General features: G+C 47.2%; 1 protein-coding gene across 19 annotated transcripts in view; it reads left to right on the forward strand.

The window, feature by feature from the left end:
• The window catches only part of OCM (oncomodulin), a 62,680-nt gene that overhangs the window by 10,795 nt on the left and 36,532 nt on the right, over positions 1–15,353 (forward strand). For 11 of the 19 annotated variants that reach the window (XR_008536333.2, XM_054655524.2, XM_063813974.1 and 8 more), the window contains 2 exons: positions 7,926–7,997; positions 13,557–13,634. Coding sequence is in view for 12 of the 19 variants with exons in the window: in XM_054655524.2 (XP_054511499.2) it covers positions 7,926–7,997; positions 13,557–13,634 (150 nt within the window). In the remaining 7 variants the exon portion in view is untranslated. Of the gene's footprint in view, positions 1–7,925; positions 7,998–13,537; positions 13,635–14,215; positions 15,003–15,353 lie in introns of those variants that run through there. The other 8 variants (XM_054655527.2, XM_063813979.1, XM_063813978.1 and 5 more) reach the window with 3 other exon arrangements.

The following is a 15,353-nucleotide window of genomic DNA, read 5'->3' on the forward strand; positions in this document are numbered from 1 at the left end:
GTGAGACTCTGCCTCAAAAAAAAAAAAAAATCTGATAAAATGCAAACAGAAGTCAGGATCAGTGAAAACAGGAAGAGAATGGAAGGTCACGGCTGTGGGAAGGACAGGGTGGAGAGACTAGAGGCTGCTGCAGTTGTGAGATGCCTTGTAAATTCTTTTTTGAGACAGAGTCTTGCTTTGTCACCCAGGCTGGAGTATAGTGGCATAGTCTCGGCTCACTGCAACCTCTGCCTCCTGGGTTCAAGCAATTCTCCTGCCTCAGCCTCCTTACAGGCACCTGCTTACAGGCACCTGCTACCACACCCAGCTAATTTTTGTATTTTTAGTAAAGATGAGGTTTCACCACATTGGCCAGGCTGGTCTCAAACTCCTGGCTTCAAGTGATCTGCCCACCTTGGCCTCCCAAAGTACTGGGATTACAGGTGTGAGCCACTGTGCCCAGCCCGATGCCTTGTAAATTTATATCTGACATTTCTGTCACTTTAAAAAGGCAGGCAGATTCCATCTAATATATGACTTGTGTTGTCTGTTTTGGACAACCGTGTCTAATTCTCAGGGGAAATACAGCTCTTTCAAGATTTAAAGATATATTTGATCTTTGTATGTAAGATGTGGCAGACTCGTTCCTCAATAACAACCACCTTGAAAGAAACACAACAGGAAATCTCTTGTGACTTTTCTTCCTCTCTGTATAAACAGCAGATATTATGCCAAAGCAGCCGTCTGTGATTCTGGTTGTTTGGGGATGCAGAACACTCAGGTCTACAGAGACAGCCTTGTGCGGTGCCCAGTGACCTGGATGTAACACTGCATTATCTAGAGGAACGAATGAATGAACTGCGTGTTCTTGAAACAGCCTGCCATGTCTACCGCCACACCACCCTGAACATGCCTGATCTCGTCCGAAATTGCTTGCCATAATGGTTTTTATTTTTTTAATTAAAAAAATTTTTTGAGATGGAGTCTGGCTCTGTCGCCCAGGGTGGAGTGCAGTGGCACTATGTTGATTCACTGCAATCTCTACCTCCCGGGTTCAAGTGATTCTCCTGCCTCAGCCTCCTGAGCAGCTGGGAATATAGGCATGTGCCACCACGCCCGACTAATTTTTGTATTTTTAGAGATGGAGTTTCATCATATTAGCCAGGCTGGTCTCGAACTCCTGACCTCAGGTGATCCGCCCACTTGGCTGTTAGCTCTCTTTGCATGTGAGTGACATCAGTGTTTTCCATCAGCCTGGAAGCATTCTCCTTCTTCTGCTCTTCACCCCGGGTTCTAGGAATGTGTGAGTGTGGAGTGCACTGGTGAGAAGTTCTAATCCTTGAAGTTGGAAGAGCCAGAAATCCAACTAGAAGTAGGTTAGGATTTAAAAAAAAAAAAAAAAAGTAATTCTAGAACTTTGGGAAGCTGAGGCAGGAGGATTGCTTGAGGCCAGGAGTTCAAGACCAGCCTGGGTAATGTGGCAAGACCCCATCTCTACAAAAAATAGAAAAATTAGCCAGGTGTAGTGGCACATGCTTGTACTCCCAGCTGCGCGGGAGGCTAAGGTGGGAGGATCACTTGAGCCTAGGAGGTCGAGGCTGCAATGAGCTGTGATCGTGCCTTTGGACTCCAGCCTGGGCAACAGAGGGAGAGCCTGTCTCAAAAAAAAAAAAAAAAAAAAATCTATAAGGCAGCATGCGAGCCCTGGGAAGAGCAGGTGTGCAGTCGGGCTCCAGAGGCATCCGGCAAACCAGGTATCGCCAGGAATCTTTGTTCCCTGGTCTCTGCTTCTGTGACTTTTTTTTTTTTTGAAACGGAGTCTTGCTCTGTTGCCCAGGCTGGAGTGCACTGGCGCAATCTCAGCTCACTGCAAGCTCCCCCTCCCGGGTTCACACCATTCTCCTGCCTCAGCCTCCCCAGTAGCTGGGACTACAGGCACCCGCCACCATGCCCGGCTAATTTTTTGTATTTTTAGTAGAGATGGGGTTTCGCCATGTTAGCCAGGATGGTCTCAATCTCCTGACCTTGTGATCCGCTCACCTCAGCCTCCCAAAGTGCTGGGATTACAGGCATGAGCCACTGCACCTGGCGCTTCTGTGACTTTCTTCTCATGCTGACTTTGTCATTGTGCCCAGAAATAGTGTAGCCCCAGCTCCTCTCCTCACAGCTGCGAGTTCTGCCGTGGTGAGGGACTGAATCTCCCTTCAATGATCCAATTTTGAAAGCTTTTTGGGGAGGATTCCATGGGTCCAGCCTAGCTCAGGTGTTTTAGGCCCTCTGACCAGGCAGCTGTGCACAGGGGCAGGAAGGGGCTGGTCCCAGAGGAAGATGAGGCCTCATGAACATTACCACTGTCCACTCCAGGAAGGAAAATGTTCACAGTGCCTGGGTTTCTTTGTGCTTTGTGAAGCCAGGGATGTCTAGGTGTTTCACACCAGAAATGTCTCAGAGCAGTAGGAGAGGCCAGAACAAGGTGGCGAGCCACACCCACCCTGTCTGTGAAGCTGGAGGTTTCCCTTGTTGTCTTTCTCAGAAGCCACTGTTTTGGTTTTTTTTTTTTTTTTTTTTGGAGAGCGAGTCTCGCTCTGTCACTCAGGCTGGAGTGCAGTGGTGCGATCTCAGCTCACTGCAACCTCTGCCTCCCGGGTTCACGTCATGCTCCTGCCTCAGCCTCCTGAAAAGCTGGGAGTACAGGCGCCCGCCACCACGCCCAGCTAACTTTTTTGTATTTTTAGTAGAGATGGGGTTTCACTGTGTTAGCCAGGATGGTCTGGATCTCCTGACCTCATGATCCACCTGCCTCGGCCTCCCAAAGTGCTGGGATTACAGGCGTGAGCCACCGCGCCCGGCCAGAAGCCACTGTTTTGTAGGAAGCCGAGTCCCACTGGGAATGACTCCCTGTTAGGGGAATCTGTACTAAAGATGACAATGACTGGGTTAAATGCTGTCTGTCCAGCACTCTGTGGTCTCTGTGCTTTTCATATGTTATATCATGAATAAACCCATGAGAGGCATATCTGTAGAAATTATATATTTACATGGAAATTTTATGTTTATATAGAAATTAAATATGAATAAATTACATAGAAATTAAAAAGACATATATTAACTGTAGACATTGTATGTGTATGTATAAAAACTACATAGGCATTGTCTATATATATACTAGACAATGTATGTAAACTACATTGACTATATATATATATATATATATATATAAAATGTATATACATATACATACACTACATAGACTCGTGATAGCTCACGCCTGTAATTCCAGAACTTTGGGAGGCTGAGGTAGGCGGACCACCTGAGGTCAGGAGTTCGAGACCAGCCTGGCCACATGGTGAAACCCCGTTTCTACTAAAAATACATAAATTAGCTGGGTGTGTGCCTGTAATCCCAGGTACTCAGGTGGCTGAGGCAGGAGAATCACTTGAACCTAGGAGGCGGAGGTTGCAGTGAGCCAATATTGCACATTGCACTCCAGCCTGGGCAACACAGTGAGACCCTATCTCAAAAAAAAAAAAAAGTCACTGGCTTCAGCAGCCTTTAGCTGCATAATTCAGCTCTCAGGAAAATAAGTTTGCAGGTGCCAGCTATGTAGAAGGTACTGAAAAACAGAAAGTCTGTGAGTTGATGCTGTAGCTGTTCTATGGGTTTTTGTTTACTTGGAACTTGAATGTTAAATGGTATAGAAGGGTAAGAAACAAGAACTTGGGGGCTACACAAGACAGAACTGGCCTTGAAATAACTCAGATGCGCAGAACTTTCCACAGGCTGTACATCAAGGGAGACGGCAGACTGGAGACAGAAAGCTTGCCTGTCTCTCCTTGGGCTCTGGGTAGGGCAAGAGTTTACCTGGATGAGTCCATGTGCACTGGCCTGCATGTCATCTAAGTTAGAATTTGAACTTGCCCTACTCATGTTGCAGTTGAGAAACTGAACAATCAGGCCGGGTGCAGTGGCTGTAATCCCAGCATTCTGGGAGGCTGAGGAGGGTGAATCACCCGAGGTCAAGAGTTTGAGACCAGCCTGCCCAACATGGTGAAACCCCATCTCTACTACAAATACAAAAAGCTGGGCGTGATGGCAGATGCCTGTAGTCCCAGCTACTCGGGAGGCTGAGGCAGGAGAATCGCTCGAACCTGGGAGGCAGAGGTTGCAGTGAGCCGAGATCGCACCACTGCACTCTGGTTTGGGCAACAAGCAAAACTCTTGTTAAGAAAAAAAAGGTAGACACAGCATGATTCCACTTATATAAGGTACCTAGAATAGTCAAACTGATAAGAGACAGAAAAAAAGTAAAAGGTTGGTTATCAGAGCCTGGGGGTAAGAGGGATGGAGAGTGAGGGTTAATGGGGACAGTTTCAGTTTGGGAAGATAGAAAAGTGCTGGAGATGGATGATGGTGACTGTTGTACAATATTTTGTTTTTCTCTTTTTTTTTTTTTTTTTTTTTGAGATGGAGTCTCGCTCTGTCGCCCCAACTGGAGTGCAGTGGTGCCATCTCGGCTCACCGCAACCTCCACTTCCCGGGTTCAAGAAATTCTCCTGCTTCAGCCTCCTGAGTAGCTGGTATTATAGGTGCACACCAGTATGTCCAGCTAATTTTTGTATTTTTAGTAGAGATGGGGTTTTGCCACGTTGGCCAGGCTGGTCTTGAACTCCTGACCTCCTGCCCGCCTTGGCCTCCCAAAGTGCTGGTGTTACAGGCGTGAGCCACCATGCCCAGCCTGGTTGCACAATATTTTTGATGTAATAAATGCCACTGAATTGTACCCTCAAAAATAGCGAAAATGGCAAATTTTATGTTATGCATATTTTACCACAATTAAAAAAAAAAAAAGTGTAGGATCCACTCCCAGCTGGTGCTCTGGCCCTGCCGTGGCCCTACAGTGGAGGAAGGTGCTTCTCTCCCATTAACGTGGACACGCGTTGACCAGGATTTTGAGCGTGTGGTTTTTCCCTTCCCTAGCCCAGGCCTCGGACCTTCTATGACAATCCGCTTTCCTCTTTCATGTGATTTTACTTTCCCAGACTGGAACATTCGCTTTCTGTTCACTTTACTGAACAACGCTTAGACATCCAACCTCTCTCTGTCCTCTCTCTTCCCTGAAGCTTCCTTGGCACACAACACACCTAGGCAAGCCTGGGTGGGTACAGGAGTGGTTCACTGCATCCCTGGAACAGGCTCAGGGGCTTTCAGGCATAATGGCCTCCTCCCTGGCTTGATGGTCAACCTGTGCCCAGTGTCACATCCATCAAATGACTTTGTATTTCCCAGCTTCTCTTCTACCCCCACTCTCTTGGGAGAGGTCAGGCCCTTCCAGCCCAGAGTGGGGGTCAGTGTGGACCTGGGATTTGATGTATACTCTAAGCTTGGGGGAAAAAAATGGTTAAAAAGTCCCCCAAGGGCAGCAGGAAATCGGGCTCTGGTCCCAGATGCTTTTGTGATGAAAGGGATTAGACTCTGCAGCTCCTGTTAAAATCAGCCACCGTGTCCATGGGTTGATCCAAGAATTCTGTGTAAAGTCTGTAAAATTCCATCCTTGGTCTTGCTTGCTTTAATGACAGTCTTTCACATTTTTGTCCTAACGTGTTCCTTCTCAGCCTGATTTTTTAACAAACTGGCAACTTTGAAATGTAAAACAGTGAAATCTAGAATTTTCTCCCAGAGAAAACTTTTCCAGAGCGAACACACACATACACACACACACACACACACACGCCCATCAATTGAGAACCATATGCTAAGAGCAACTATGTTTACTTTACAAAAGAATAATGTCTTGGTTGGGCACGGTGGTTCATACCTGTAATCCCAGCACTTCGGGAGGCCGAGACAGGCAGATCACTTGAGCTCAGGAGTTTGAGACCAGCCTGGGCAACATGGTGAAACCCTGTCTCTACAAAAAAAATTAGCTGGACGTGGTGGCACGTGCCTGCAGTCCCAGCTACTCAGGAGGCTGAGATGGGAGGATCGCTTGAGCCTGGGAAGTGGAGGTTGTGGTGAGCCAAGATTGCGCCACAGCACTCCAGCCTGGGAGACAGTGAGATGCTGCCTCAATAACAATAATCACAACATCTTGAAATAACCATTTCTGTCTCTTTCTTGCCACTGGAGACAAAAGAGTGAGCCAGGTTGCAGTTTTTTTTTCCCGTTCCTCACTCCTGGAGACAGCCAGGCCACTGGGTTCTGAGCTCCTTGTCTCCGGGGAGTTAAGGTGAACATGGTAGAGTCAGCTTGCTTCAAGTCTCAGCTCTACCATTTGCTAACTTTGGGTAAATCATTCAAGCCTCAGTTTCCCCATCTGTAAAACAATGAAGATTATCAATGTAACTACATCCTACATGGAGTAGGCAGCAGACTACAAGGGTGTCTCGAGACCAGCGGAGGCAACATAGTCTTGCTTTGTCACCCAGGCTGGAGTGCAGTGGTGCGATTATAGCTCACTGCAGCCTTGAACTTCTGGGGCTCCAGCGATCCTCCTGCCTTAGCCTCCCAAGTAGCTGGGACTACGGGCACATGCTATCACGCCTCACTAACTTTTTAACTTTTTCATAGAGATGGGGTCTCGCAATGTTACCCAGGCTGGTCTCAAACTCCTTGCCTCAAGCATTCCTCTTGCCTCAAGCATTCCTCTTGCCTCTACCTCCCCAAGCAGTGGGATTACAGGCATGAGCCACTGCGCCTGGCTAATTTTTAAATTTGTAGCAGAGACGGGTGTTGCACGATGTTGCCCAGGCTGAGTCTATATTTTCATACGGTCATTATTCCCTATGTTAAACTTAGAGGCAAAGTCTTATTATTATGATTGTAGTTGAGAAAACCTGGGCTCAGCAATATAACAAGGTTCATCTGAGGTCAGCCAGTTTATAGCACACCTGAGTTGGGACTGGACCCCCCCCCCCGCCCCCCCAACTCTTCTGTCGGGTATAAGGTGCTGCCTACATAATGCAAAATATCCACAGTAAATTACAGCGAGGTGAGGCTGGAGCTGTAGTCAGCATGACAAAGCAGTCTTTAACACACAAACACACTGCAGTAATCACCATGTACAGTATTCCCCTGTGAGAGTTAGTTGGCTTTTAGGTTGAATATAAGCTGAGTCTCTGAAACAAGAAACATGTCAGATTGCTTTGCCAAAAAGATTCACACAGTTTTTTTTTTTGAGACACTGTCTTGCTCTGTTGCCCAGGCTGAGTGCAGTGATGCAATCATGGCTCACTGTAGCCTCGACCTCCTGGGCTCAAGTGATCCTCCTGCCTCAGCCTCCTGAGTAGCTGGGACCACAGGCATGCACCACCACACCTGGCTAATTTTTTATTTTTTGAAGAGATAGAGCCTCACTATGTTGCCCAGGCCGGTCTCGAATTCTTTGGCTCAAGCAATGCTCCCATCTCAGCCTCCCAAAGTGCTGGGATTACTGGGATTACTGGGATTACAGGCATGAGCCATAGCACCCGGCCTCAGACATGTAGGACGAAATCTCCAAACTGCTTCTCTATAAAGGACAGAGGGTGACTCAAGAACATGAGCTTGGCCGGGTGTGGTGGCTCATGCCTCTAATCTCAGCACTTTGGGAGGCCAAGGTGGGTGGGTCACTTGAGGTCAGGAGTTCGAGGCCAGCCTGGCCAACATGGTAAAACCCCATCTCTACTAAAAATAAAAAAATTAGCCAGGCATGATGGCAGGTGCCTGTAATCCCAGCTACTCAGGAAGCTGAGGCAGGAGAATCACTTGAACCCGGGGGGCGGAGGTTGCAGTGAGCCGACATCACGCCATTGCACTCCAGCCTGGGCGACAGAGTGAAACTCCATCTCAGACAAAAAAAAAAAAAAAAAAAAAAACGTGAGTTCAAGGAACCTGACCATCACGCTGTCTTATTTCCACCTTGGGCGTTTATTTCCTTGTTTATTTGTGTTTCTTTTCTCCTTCCCCAGAAAGCTGACTTCATGAGACCGAGGATCTCGTTCGTTGATCGATGCTACATATTCAGCATGTTGGATAATGAGGTTGGTGAGATTAATGAAATCCCGCCCACCAGGGCCGACCCACAAAGAATCACTTTATGAAGAACATGCTCCTGAACTCCGCTCCAGAACCAGCTTTTGAAAAGAAAAATCTGAAAAAATTTGACCTCAGTTAAACTGGTCCAAATGCCTGAGCATAACCAAAATCTTTCCTCATTCACTCTTCACTTGGACCATGTTTAATTTGGTTGCTGGTGATCATATTTGTTTTAGTAAGGCTGTCACTCTATCTTGGGTGAAGATTTGGGTTCTGTGGACTGATGTTATTTTATTTTGTTATTTCATTTTATTTAATTTAATTTTAATTTAATTTTATTTATGTTATTTTATTTTATGTTTTACTTGAGACAGGGTCTCACTCTGTTACCCAGGCTGGAGTGCAGTGGTGTGATCACAGCTCACTGCAGCCTCAAACTCCTGGGAGCAAGTGGTCCTCCTGCCTCAGCCTCCCAAGGAGCTGGAACCACAGATGCATGCCACCACGCCCAACTATTTTTTTTTTTTTATTTTTGGTAAAGACAGGGTCTTGCTATGTTGCCTCGGCTGGTCTCTAACTCCTGGGCTCAAGCCATCTTCCAACCTCAGACTCCCAAAATGCTGGGGTTGCAGGTGTGAGCCATTAGATGTCGTGATTTAAAACAAAAACCTCTTCTGTGTTTGACACGGGGCCTTTCCACTCGTGCTCTGGCCCTCTGCCATGGTGCCGCGGTTCTCACCCTGGGATTTTTATTCCCTCTGATGTGCCTTCCTCTGGTGACATCTATAGGCAGCTGCGTAATTCATGCCCACAAAGAAGGACAAACCGAGGAGCCTGGAGAAGTCAGGGTTCCTCTGGAAATAAATATTCTGTTGCATGCACACGTATGTGCACTTTTTTTTTTTTGAGTTGGAGTTTTGCTCTTGTTGTCCAGGCTGGAGTGCAATGGCATGATCTTGGCTCACTGTTATCTCCTCCTGGGTTCAAGCTATTCTCCTCTCTCAGTCTCCTGAGTAGCTGGGATTATAGGCACCCGCCACCACGCCTGGCTAATTTTTTTTTTGTATTTTTAAAAGAGATGGGGGTTTCACCATGTTGGCCAGGCTGGTCTCGAACTCCTGACCTCAAGTGATGCACCCACCTCGGCCTCCCAAAGTGCTGGTATTACAGCCACGATGCTTAGCCCATATTTCTTATTATCAAAAATCCTAATACTTTATATAGCCTCTAACCCACAATTCCCCTTCCATGAACTTAAAATGTTTACAGAAATTGTGGAGATCTCCCCTTATGGCCAAGATGGATAACCCTTCTTGCCTTAAATACCTACAACTGTACAAAACATAGGAAACAGCAGTTTCTTTTCGTTTTTGAGAAGGGTCTTGCTCTGTTGTATAGGCTGGAGTACAGTGGCAAAATCAGGGCTCATTGCAGCCTCAACTTTCCAGGCTCAAGCGATCCTCCCACCTCGGCCTCCTGAGTAGCTGGGACTACAGGTGTGAGCCAGCATGGCTGGCTAATTTTTATAATTTTTGTAGAGATGGGGTTTCACCACATTGCCCAGGCTGGTCTTGAACTCCTGAGCTCAAGCCATCTGCCCACCTCAGCCTCCCAAAGTACCAGGATTACAGGTGTGAGCCACCAAAAGCTTTAATTCTTTTTTTTTTTTTTTTTTTTTGAGATGGAGTCTTGCTCTGTCACCCAGGCTGGAGTACAGAGGCACTGTCTCGGCTCACTGCAACCTCTGCCTCTCCAGTTCAAGTGATTCTCCTGCTTCAGCCTCCCAAGTAGCTGGAATTACAGGTGCTCACCACCACGCCCGGCTAATTTTTGTATTTTTAGTACAGATGGGGTTTTGCCGTGTTGGCCAGGCTGGTCTCAAACTCCTGACCTCAGGTGATCCGCCCACCTCGGCCTCCCAAAGTGCTGGGATAACAGGTATGAGCCACCACACCCGGCCCACTGCTCCCTTTTGACCAATAATTTGGGAATGTGATTTTAAAAAAGCTTTAATTCTTTATATAGCCTCTAACTCACCCTTCCAGGAACTTAAAATGTTTTATTTTTTTCTTGAGACAAGGTCTCACTGTGTCACCCAGGCTGGAGTGCAGTGGTGCGAACATGGCTCACTGCAGCCTGGATCTCCTGGGCTCAAGCAGTCCTCCCACCTCAGCCTCCCGAGTAGCTGAGACTATAGGCGCACATTGTCATGCTCGGCTACTTTTAGTATTTTTATTTTCTTGTAGAGATGGGGGTCTTGCTGTGTTGCCCGAGCTGGGCTCGAACTTCTGGTCTCAAGCAGTCTTCCCCCTTCAGACTCCCAAAATGTTGTAAAAATTGTGGAGACTTCCCCAACTTATGGCCAAGATGGATTAACCCTCTTGCCTTAAATACCTACAAAACCGTACAACACATACGCAAAGGCAGTTTTTAGACACCGGTCAATAGGTGGCACTAAAGACCGTGATCTCTGTTAGGGGAGAAACCAATGAGGCAAAGTGTTTCCAGCTGCCGCGGGAGGAGGGCAGCCGGGCAGAGCCCAGTGTTCTCCCTGAGTGCAGGAGACAGAGCTTAAAGTGTGAGCAGGCCTGGCCAGGTGCGGTGGTTCACGCCTGTAATCCCAGCAGTTCGGGAGGCCGAGGTGGGTGGATCATTTTGAGGTCAAGAGTTCGAGACCAGCCTGGCCAACATGGTGAAACCCTGTCTCTACTAAAAATACAAAAAATTTAGCTGGGCGTGGTGGTGCATGCTTGTAATCCCAGCTAGTCAGGCGGCTGAAGCATGAGAATCACTTGAACCTGGGAGGTGGAGGTTGCAGTGAGCCGAGATCGCGCCACTGCCCTCCAGCCTGGGCCAGAAAGCGAGACTCTGTCTCAAAAAAAAAAAAAAAAAAAAGTTTGAGCAGGCCAAAGCAGCTGGAATTTGCAGGATGGAATCCTGCGGGAGAGATATGCAAAAAAACCCAAATTCTGCAGCTTTGCAAAGGAAACCTCTTGACTCTGAAGCTGAGTGGGATCAGCTCACGCATGGAGGAAATTACCCGAGCAAGACTAGGGGAAGGAATCACACAATAGAAACAGGCGGAATAATTCCAAAGTCCACAAAAAGCTGGGAACCGTTCGTGTTTCCAGCAGGCAAAGTGAAAAACCTCATAATACATGGGGCATTGAGTCAAGTGTTCAGAGGGGCATTGCCTTCGTGGTGCGGCAGAATTGGCCCTAGACTAAGGGTTGGTCTAGTTCTGCAAGTCTCAAAAGGACCACGCATCTGGGTGCGGAGGTTCACGCCTGTGATCCCAGTACTTTGGGAGGCTGAGGCGGGTGGATCACCTGAGGTCAGGAGTTCAAGACCACCCTGGCCAACATGGTGAAATCCCCGTCTCTACTAAAAATACAAAAATTAGCTGGGCGTGGTTGTGCGCACCTGTAGTCCCAGCTACTAGGGAGGCTGAGGTGGGTGGATCGCTTGAACCCAGGAGGCAGAGGTTGCAGTGAGTTGAGATTGTGTCACTGCACTCCAACCTGGGTGACAAACTGAGTCTCCCTCTCAAAAAAAAAAAAAAAAAAAAAGATTACGCTATTTCCAAGTCACTTAACCATGTCCCAGAATAAGCTCAAGAATGTATTTTTTAAACAAGAATATTTAGCACCCAACCAGGTAAAATTCACAATATCTGGTGTCCAGTAAAAAATCACCAGGCATGGCAGGAAGTGTTGGCTCACACTTATAATCCCAGCACTTTGGGAGGCTGAGGCAAGAGGATTGCTTGAGGCCAGGAGTTCAAGATCCAGACTGGGCAACATAGCGAGATCTCATCTCTACAAAAGTAAAACTAAAAAATTAGCCAGGTGTGGTGGTGCACACCTGTAACCCCAGTCAGTTGAGAGGCTGAGGTGGGAGGATCGCTGAAGCCCAGGAGGTTGAGGCTGCAGTGAGCTATGGTGGTGCCGCTGCCCTCCAGCCTGGGTGACACAGCAAGATCCTGTCTCTGAAAAAAAATCATCATCAGGTATGCCAAGAAGCAAGGATTATACCCCAGGAAGAGGAGAAAAACCAATGAAATGAAATGACAAAGATAGAATTAATAAAGAGATTAAAACAGCTACTACAACTATTTGATATGTTCAAGAAGGTAAATGAAAATATGAGCATGTTATGGGTAAGTATGATGGCTCACACCTGTAATCCCAGCACTTTGGGAGGCTGAGGCGGGCGAATCATGAGGTCAGGAGTTTGAGACCAGCCTGACCAACAAGGTGAAACCCCGTTTCTACTAAAAATACTAAAATTAGCTGGGCGTGGTGTTGCACGCCTGTAATCCCAGCTACTCAGGAGGCTGAGGCAGGAGAATCTCTTGAACCTGGAGGGCGGAGGTTGCAGTGAGCCAATATCGCGCCATTGCACTGCAGCCTGGGTAACAAGAGCGAAACTCCATCTCAAAAGAAAAAAAGAAAGAAAAAAAAACTCGCTGGGCATGGTGGCTCACACCTGTAATCTCAGCACTTCCCGAGTCTGAGGCAGGTGGATCGCTTGAGGTGAGCAAGGTGTCAGAGCCCCAGCACCAGGAGGTGGTTGATTGGAGGGTTGGTAAAAAGAATTTGCTGACATCAGGCTGGGCATGGCGGCTCACATCTGTAATCCCAGCACTTGGAGAGGCCAAGGTGGGTGGATCACTTGAGGTCAGCAGTTCAAGACCAGCCTGGCCAACGATGGCCAGGAGAAATGTAGCGATGGTGTAACCCCATCACTACTAAAAATACAAAAATTAGCTGGGCATGGTGGTATGGGCCTGTAATCCCACCTACTCGGGTGGCTGAGGCACGAGAATTGCTTGAACCCAGGAGGTGGAGGTTGCAGTGAGCCAAGATGGCACCACTGCACTCCAGCCTGGGGCACAGAGCGAGACTCTCTGTCCCTCAAAAAATAAATCAAATAAAAAGAAGAAAACTGATGTTCTGAGAGATTAAGTGAATTTCCCAAGGGCAGACAGCTAGAAAAGTCCAAGATAGGATGGGATCTCCTGTCTCCTGAGCTTCTTTCTATCCATTCAAGGTCGTATCTAGATAAGAACATGAGGGTTTTTTTTAATTATTTTTTAGAGACAGGTTCTCGCTCTGTCACCCAGGCTGGAGTGCAGCGGCACAACTGTATCTCACTGCAGTCATGAATTCCTGGGCTCAAGCAATCCTCCCACCTCGACCTCCCAAGTAGCTGCAACTTCAGGCACGTGCTACCATGCCTCGCTAACTTTTTACATTTTTGTAGACATGGGGTCTCACTCTGCTGCTCAGGCTGGTCTCAAACTCCTGGCCGGCAGCAATCCTCCTGCCTCAGCCTCCCAAAGTGCTGGGATTCCAATTGTGAGCCACTGCACCTGGCCAACATGAGAGTTCTTGGGGCTTTGGAACAATTCTCTGAATTCAACTCTGACATCTGTCCCGGGTCATTGAAGCTTTTGGGCAACAACATCTCTTCCTTGATGGTTTTCTTTTTGTTGTTTTTTATTTGTTTTGTTTTTTTGTTTTGTTTTGTGTCTTTGAGACAGTTTCGTTCTTGTTGTCCAGGCTGGAGTGCAATGGCGTGATCTCAGCTCACTGCAACCTCCGCCTCCCGGGTTCAAGCGATTCTCCTGCCTCAGCCTCGTGAGTAGCTGGGATTACAGGCGCCCGCCTATAATTTTTGTATTTTTACTAGAGACGGGGTTTTACCATGTTGGCCAGGCTGGTCTTGAACTCCTGATCTTAGGTGATCCACCTGCCTTGGCCTCTCAAAGTGCTGGGATTACAGGTGTGAGCCACCGCGCCCGGCCAGTGTTTTTTTATTGGATGGTTTTTCCTGGGTTCTGAATCTCATGGGGATGTCTGCCCAATACAAGGAGACCCCCCACAAAGAGAACCCACATCATGGACAAGTGAAGACAGATAAAAATATGGGACCCTGGAGCGAGAGATGCCAGCTCTCTCATTATGTGGGGTTTAGTTGCAATTTCTCCTTAATTAACTCACTTAAGTCTTCATTAAATGTTGCCTCCAGCTCATCTGTAAGTTGAGATGGAGCCGCTCACATTTCTTGTTCATGAAAAAATCAGCGTCCCATAGCATTTTGTTTCTTTTCTGCTATAGCATTTCACACATGCCTAAGCAGTTTGGGGCTCTCCATATGTGTGTGTGTGTATACATATATGCATATATATATATATTATTATGTATATATACGTATATATATACACACATACACACATATATATACACACACACATATACACATATATATACATATATATATATTTCTTTTGTTGTTGTTGTTGTTGTTCCTGCTCAAAAAGTGAAACATTGATTTAGTGACCACAGAGTTGGCCAGAGAGCAAAAACAGCAAGAACAGGTTTTGGGTGAAAACTGCTGGAGAACTTCTTGGCAAGAAGTCCTCAAATGGGGTAGCCTGGAGGTGGCTCGCTAATGCTGACACCAAATGTGTGTGCCACAGGTGGTGGTGGTTATAGTTGTTGCCGGCTTTTAGCAGGATGGGAGGGAGATGTGCTTTAAGAATCCCAGTTCTGGCCGAGTACGGTGCAGTGGCTCACGCCTGTAATCCCAGCACTTTGAGAGTCCGAAGCGGGCAGATCACCTGAGGTCAGGAGTTCGAGACCAGCCTGGCCAACACGGCGAAACCCCATCTCTACTAAAAATACAAAATTAGCCGGGCTTGGTGCTGCGTGCCTGTAATCCCAGCTACTTGGGAGGCTGAGGCAAGAAAATGGCTTGAACCCAGGAGGCGGAGGTTGAAGTGAGCTGAGATCGCACCATTGCACTCCAGCCTGGGCAACAAGAACGAAATTCTGTCTTAAAAAAAAAAAAAAAAAGAATCCCAGTTCTTGGGGAGGAAGTTGGAATAGAACTAGTTGGGTCATGTGATAGACACTTCCACTGTGTTTTCCAAAGGAAATTTACATTCAGGAAGGAAAACATGTTGAAGAGCGGAAGGAGAGCCAAGAGAGTTGCTCAGTACTTGGGTAATGCATTTCTTATTCAGAGGAAAGTGAGTTTAGCAGGGAAGGAGGGTTCCAGTTCCTTTCTCACCAGTGCTTGGCATGGGTCAGCCCTCCTCATTTTGGAAGTTTTCATTAATGTGTATTGGCATCTCATTGTGGTTTTATTTATTTATTTATTTATAATTTGTTGTTGTTGTTAGAGACAGGGTCTCACTATGTTGCCCAGGCTGGTCTCAAACCCCTGGGCTCAAGTGATCCTCCTGCCTCGGCCTCCCAAAGCACTGAAATTGCAAGCATCAGCCACCACACTCGGCCTACTTTTTAATTAAAAAAATTTTTTTTAGAGACAGGGTCTTGCTATGTTACCCAGGC

Source organism: Pan troglodytes, chromosome 6 (genome assembly GCF_028858775.2).
Source record: "Pan troglodytes isolate AG18354 chromosome 6, NHGRI_mPanTro3-v2.0_pri, whole genome shotgun sequence".
NCBI lineage: Eukaryota > Metazoa > Chordata > Mammalia > Primates > Hominidae > Pan > Pan troglodytes.